At 40.2% G+C, this 6322-nt stretch overlaps 1 protein-coding gene across 3 annotated transcripts in view; it reads right to left on the bottom strand.

The window, feature by feature from the left end:
• Positions 1 to 435: 435 nt before the first annotated feature.
• prom2 (prominin 2) overlaps positions 436 to 6322 on the bottom strand; it is a 12125-nt gene continuing 6238 nt past the window's right edge. For all 3 annotated transcript variants that reach the window (XM_032541185.1, XM_032541184.1, XM_032541183.1), the window contains exons 9-24: positions 6097 to 6171; positions 5756 to 5819; positions 5494 to 5650; positions 5253 to 5405; positions 4959 to 5082; positions 4740 to 4828; positions 4421 to 4505; positions 4174 to 4317; positions 4015 to 4083; positions 3767 to 3859; positions 3593 to 3646; positions 3416 to 3496; positions 1983 to 2051; positions 1806 to 1895; positions 1524 to 1636; positions 436 to 1398 (exon numbers count right to left, since the gene is read on the bottom strand). In XM_032541185.1, coding sequence (XP_032397076.1) covers positions 1347 to 1398; positions 1524 to 1636; positions 1806 to 1895; positions 1983 to 2051; positions 3416 to 3496; positions 3593 to 3646; positions 3767 to 3859; positions 4015 to 4083; positions 4174 to 4317; positions 4421 to 4505; positions 4740 to 4828; positions 4959 to 5082; positions 5253 to 5405; positions 5494 to 5650; positions 5756 to 5819; positions 6097 to 6171 — 1512 coding nt within the window. In that variant the 3' untranslated portion in view covers positions 436 to 1346. The remainder of the gene's footprint in view (positions 1399 to 1523; positions 1637 to 1805; positions 1896 to 1982; positions 2052 to 3415; positions 3497 to 3592; positions 3647 to 3766; positions 3860 to 4014; positions 4084 to 4173; positions 4318 to 4420; positions 4506 to 4739; positions 4829 to 4958; positions 5083 to 5252; positions 5406 to 5493; positions 5651 to 5755; positions 5820 to 6096; positions 6172 to 6322) is intronic.

Genomic DNA, 6322 nt, shown 5'->3' on the forward strand with positions numbered 1-6322 from the left:
GCAAGATTATTGTAAAATCTTTACATCAGTTTACAACCAGCTCACACAAATTCCCTCTTGTCATATGTTCATTAATCAGTGTCACATGAGTGGGGAACTTAAGAGTTGATCTGTTTGCATTGGATAACAGATGCCTGACAGTTATCACAATCACAATGACACACCATCTTTGTCTATCACAGTAAAACATAACTTGCTTTTAACTGTTTTGTGTCTCTTTGCAGAGACTACATTTGCCACCATAGCAAACTTTGTTAAACTTAGTTTTTGACAAATCATTGAAGTGTACAATCCAAAGGGGTTTGCCGGGCTACAAATGTGCACAGTGAAAAACATTTTCATAGTTTGTGTGGAAAATAGACTCTGACTGATCCCTGAGATTCCGCTCATGATACGGTAGTAAAAGGTAGAAAAATGCACAGCAGACTCATTGCATTTGTCATCAGTGGCAAATTTTACTTACAGTACTTTTCACAACAGCTGGCAGAAATGTTCACAACCTTTTATTCTCATTGAGCAAACAAACCATATAAAGTGCTGTGTAACAGAAAGATCAAAGACAATCTACTATTGAGAACAAAGTACAAAAATCATTATCAAATCATGAATCACATCAGTTAAAATCAACATATACAAAAACCTTTGCAATCAAAATTGTACCAAAAAACTTGCATTGTCTTGTTCGCAAACAGCAGTGATACCAGTTATAAGTGTATTCATACAATGATTCATACAAAAAGATTTGTGCTTTGACTTCCAATTTAAGTGCAAGTGTAATTAAATATTTAATTAAAAAGTGTTTTGCATTGAAATTATGATGAAGAACAATGGCAATGAACAGACTGAGGCTAGCACATCATAAAAAGCCTGTTGGCACAGTAACACACTGCTGCGTTCCCGGTGATCAGCTCTGATCAACAAAAAATATGAAATATGCAGCATACATTCTCAGAATCAGGCAGCAGCTCAGTTCATACAATAAATACTTACAAAACATTTGCATACATACAATACATTTATTTTCTATGTTTATTTTAAATGATTAAAAAAATCCCTGAGGATTCCCTGTGTCCCCCTGATTTCAACTGATGTCAAAGATACCGTGTGTGATGTTTGACATGAAATGCATGACTACTGCAGTCACTTTGCTTCTCCACTCTATGGTAGAAATTGAAGTTTAAAAAAAAAAAGACTCAAGTAACCACACTTTTTTTCAGTTTAAGACTTCACCAGAGTGACAATGTGTCACATCTGTTCAGGATTGCACCAAGTGTCTTTAGTTTGTCAAGTTATGCCACAGTTGTGCCTGAAGTCTTTTAAAGCTGTAACCCACATGTCCCGGCCTCTCAGGTAAATTTTGTCTGGGCCCGCGGTATGTGGTTCATAATTAAGTGGTCGCTGGAAAATAGAGACATTAAGAGCGGTCAAGGGCAACCAGCACAGTGAAATAAAACAGGATATACAGTACGTGTGTATAAATAGGTCTAGTAGATGCATGTTTGTAGTTGTTTTGTTGTGCTTACTCATAGGCATCAGAGTACTTCATCCTCCGGTAGTACTTGGCAAGTTTGATAGAAAAGATGATGCTGGGGATGAAGAAGATCATGCACCAGCCCAGACTGAACCAGAATGCATTCTAAAAAGAGAGAGAGCAAGGGTACAAACAGCACTGAAGAGTGACTTTTGACAAACAAAAATTCCCATTTTTTTAAACTAGTCCATACTCTCCAGACTTCAGAGTATTTGTCAAAAGAAATCAATGAGTGATGTAGCTGTAGGTGGAGCTAACAACATCTGATCCTCACCAGAGACTCTACAATGTGTGAACATAGGATAATCTCAACAGAGTCCACAGCTCCTGCCACCGGCCCACAGCGGCCCACCTGCTGTGTTATCTAAGGGAGAATACACAGATCAGTGACAATACAAATTACAATACACATTTTGTATGTTAAAATTGTAAAAATCTGAACAAATTTTACCGTAATGTTGACCCAATCAGCATAAACAAGGAAGTAATTTAGCTGACAGTCCAAAAACTTTTTGCTCTCCTATGATTGTGTGTGTGAGAGAGAGAGAGAGAGAGAGAGAGAGAGAGAGAAAAAGCAAGTAAATTCCACACATGTTTCCCCTGCTTTACAATGGGAGGTCATGAGGAATCGGTGGAACGTCTGGCCATCTCAGCATGTGGAATTCTGGGTAAATCCTCTGAAGTGACCTGTAACTAACTGCCATGGCAGTATGATAAGGCATGACGAGGCAAGTAGGTTATGTAAGACATTTCATGCACAGATGCAAATCAAAGTGCTATGCATTACAACATTAATAACTGGTGATATTTTATATTTCACTTACTGTCAACAAATCCCATGAAAAGAGTGACCACCAACAATTACCTAATCCAACACACTGACACAGCTTATTCGACTGCCATTGTTGTCCAAAAAATATTGAAAACACATAAATGAGCCACACTTTTGCATTAGGTTACATGGTCCTTCATTAGCATAAAGATGGGCACTGTAGTTTATTTTGAGTCAATCCCATGTACTGTGCACAGTCCTGGTGCTGTAAATACTCACTAGAGCACCAGATCAGCATCTCAAAACAGTCCCAAACAACTGCAATATGTACTGCTATTTGAACAACTTTTACCTAAAGCTAAAATGTCCAGCTATTTTAGAAAATTACTTTTTCTAGAAATTGTATGAGCTACATTTTTTGTCTTCACTAGAAACGAATGGGCTGAGTGCTACCGACAGGGTTGGGAAGTCAGAAGATATCGAGAGATGGACTTACACCTTGTTAGTTTTGGTCGTTTCATGGGATTTATTAACATAAGGTCAAGATGTAAGTGCAATGTGGATTTAAAGGTCATTAAAGTCAGGGTGAGTAGTTCCAGTTATTTTGTAACAACTCTGAGGTGCGTGGTAAGTAAATGCTTTTTCTCCATGTTTAGTTTGGACCTTGAGGACGGTTAGTAGATTGCAAGGAAGGTCCACATGGTCAAGGACAGTCATAGATGTATTTTTACCTTAAACCCTATTCTATGACACATGACACATGTCTATGACAGCTAAGATTGGTGTAATATGTTCAGTTTCTTTCTTTTTGAGTGTTTACTATTCGTAGTAACATCTGCAGTACATCTCAGTGCATCTGCTTCACTTCAATGGAACTAGTATTTTGTTGCCAAAAAGCTTGCACAACTACAATTGAAAACAAATAAAATTGGACACTAAATGGAATTCATGCTCAGATGTGTAACCAACAAGCACACTGTTATAACTACAAGCAGCACACCTCCCCCTCGCCCCCTCGCCCCCTCTGGCTAAATAACTGACTGACCACAGGCATAACTAGACCACATGGAGCACTTTTTCTTCTAACCCATGTGACTCGTGGCTCTACTCACGGTCCTGACGATCTGTGCTGAGCTTGTGTTGAAGAAGTCTTGTGCTGCTCCCACGTTGCTCAGCACCTCCCCCACTGTTCCCTAGATGAGCCGGAGACGAGAGAATGAGCCACAGGAAGAAAGAGAAGAGAATGACCTTTCTTCTTGGCAGTTCCAGGTGTTAGTCAGTGCACTCACATTGATTTTTTCTGTGATGGATCCAAGGCTTTGGAGGGTCGAATTCAGGTTTTTCTGAGGGCAAAATCAGTAGATATCTATGTTTGAGTTCAGATTGAGGGTCAACACGGGAAAAGGAAATCCAGAATGAGGAGATCAGGAGAGATGGCCGCCGAGATGGGGCAGGCTACCCACCAGTTGTGGGATGATGGTTGTTTCTATGTTGGTCTGGATCTGCCTCAGGTCCCTGGCCTCATTTTGAAGCTCTTTTTTAATATCATTGTTTGACTGAAAAAAAGCAAATAGTTTTATAGTAGAACACTAGAATTAGAAAAAATGATGTTCAATCTGGAATCATGTGACGTGTTTAGAGGGGAAATGGGTGAGGGTTTCAAGAAATGTGTCTTAGCTTTCAAGAAAAACTTTAATGTCTCGTGACTCACTTGTATCACAGCGATATCATCAATTTTATCTGCTGTTGTATTCAGATTGATGCTGGAAATGTTGTTCATCTGAGAGAGACAAGAAGGAACACCAGATTACATTACACGTACTGTAGACACATCTCCACAAAGACACATGTAAGCCTACTTAATGCCTACCTTCTGCGTCACAGCAGTGGAGTCAATATTTGTCGCCCTGTTGGAGAAGATGCCGAGTTGTTTTTTAACTTCAGGGCTCAGGAGAGTGATGGTGGCGAGATTGATGTTTTCATTCTCAAAGAGCTGCTGGATCTGCTCTGTGTACTGAGTGAGACCGACACATTTCAAAATATGTTTGATAAAATTATTGTACGTTTGAACATTCTTTTAGTTTTGAACAATTAAAAAGTACAATCAGGAAACTCACTTTAGATACATTGAGCAGGTCTCCAAGGTCTATGAGCTCATACAAGTGCAGTGTTGTCCAGAGAGGCTGGTTATCCTTACAGTCCCTGTAAACATTAACATCAAGTCGGACATATTTGTACAGCACCTTAACAAGATAACAGATTTGCAGTGCTTTATGAATCCCGCCAACTTTAAACCCACAATGAGATGGACAGGTGTGTAATGGATGTCACAAGATAGCAAATGAAACTAAACTACATGGAGACCAAGGTGTGTGTATGCGTGCGCATGTGTATAAGCATTAGTTCCTGTGTGAGCGGTGAATTGACGTCACATACCTATAGATTTCAGAGATACTGATGTTGGTTTTCAGTCCTAAAGTTGGACCTATCTCCAACCCTGGAATTAAACCTGGAGTATCAATGAGCTACGGAGAGAGGAGACAATTTGTTAAAATGTTAACCCCAACTTATCTTACCATGCGGCTGTAGCGTCTTTATATTTATGATGCGCACAGATATTGGCGTGTGTATGTGTGTGTGTTTTCTTATTGCTACCTTAAACAGTTCTCCGTTGCTCCAGGGCCGACAGAGCAGAGTGTAAACATTCCCGCCCAGCAAGAACAGCACCAGCACCACTATCATGAACAGCCAGGAGAAGAGGAAGCTGAAACCTGCGCCCCTGCAACCACATCCAGATCAAAGGTCAAACAAGCGGTAAGGAGGTGAAACAGTTTGAACCGTTTGAGCCGTTTGAACAGTTTGAACAATTTGAACAGTTTGATGTTTCCCCCCTGGATAAGAGCATTAAATGAGACTAAAAATGATGCGACATTACAATTCAGCACTCACATTAAGAGGAAGACGCCTCCACAGTCCGACGTGCAGGAGCGCTTTGTGGGCTGTGCTTTGGGTTTCAGACCCAGCGGACCCAGGACCAGACCCAGGAGGTTGCACAGCACCACCAGAAGGACCATGCAGCACAGCACCACGCACACTGCCCATCTGGAGAGGTATACACATGTAATGACTGATTTTCTGTTTTTTCTTGCATTGATCACGTGTGTTTGCACACACAGGCTTTTTTTTTTACCTAATATACTCTGCTCTCTCGACCGCTGGTGTTACCATGCCGATTTCTCCCTGCACCTGGTTCAGAGTCTCCGACACTTTGGTCAGATTAGATAAAGGGATGTCATTGGTAACCTCCGAGATCTGTGTTTTTATTCCACCCAACAGCTGCTTGCTGCCTAAAAAACACAGAAAAGTCTTTTTAGAATTGATCTTACCTTGCAACTAAAATTTATTAAGAGAAGTGATGGCCTACGTTTGTGGCAGTAAATGTGCTCACTCACTTTGAACTACATCCTTGGTGTCATTGGTCACCCTCTGGGGGATGCTGTCAAAATAATCCTCCACCTGAAAAGTCAGTGCGTTCATTGAATATCAAGCAAACAGTTGTTAAATATAGTGTTGATGTGGAATTGTGTCTATCTGTCACACTCTTTTCTATTGAAAAAAGTAGCTTTTCTGTAGTCAGCCAGCGATTTAACTCTGTTTACACACATATGATTCACCTAAAGTGTGTAGCAATGATTACATTATCTTTGGTTTCATGCTTATTCAGATTAAGTAGGCTGGCATACATTATCAAGATTGATTATTGTCATATTTGTATTTATCATGAGTCACTGACTTTCTTGATTTGGGATTTGAGATTTATTTTGTTGACTTCATCCACTGCAGACTTGAAGTCATTGAAGGTGGGAATCTGTGGAAAACCCAGAGACACAAACATGCAACCATTGTGACCAGCAATCAAATGTAATGACATGTTGTATTTTAAACTAACAGAGGGGGGCAGCAGACTTCAGCAAAGAAGCATTTACAAGTTGAATACAGGAGAGGAGAGGAGAGGAGAG

Source organism: Etheostoma spectabile, chromosome 17, assembly GCF_008692095.1.
Source record: "Etheostoma spectabile isolate EspeVRDwgs_2016 chromosome 17, UIUC_Espe_1.0, whole genome shotgun sequence".
NCBI classification, from domain to species: domain Eukaryota; kingdom Metazoa; phylum Chordata; class Actinopteri; order Perciformes; family Percidae; genus Etheostoma; species Etheostoma spectabile.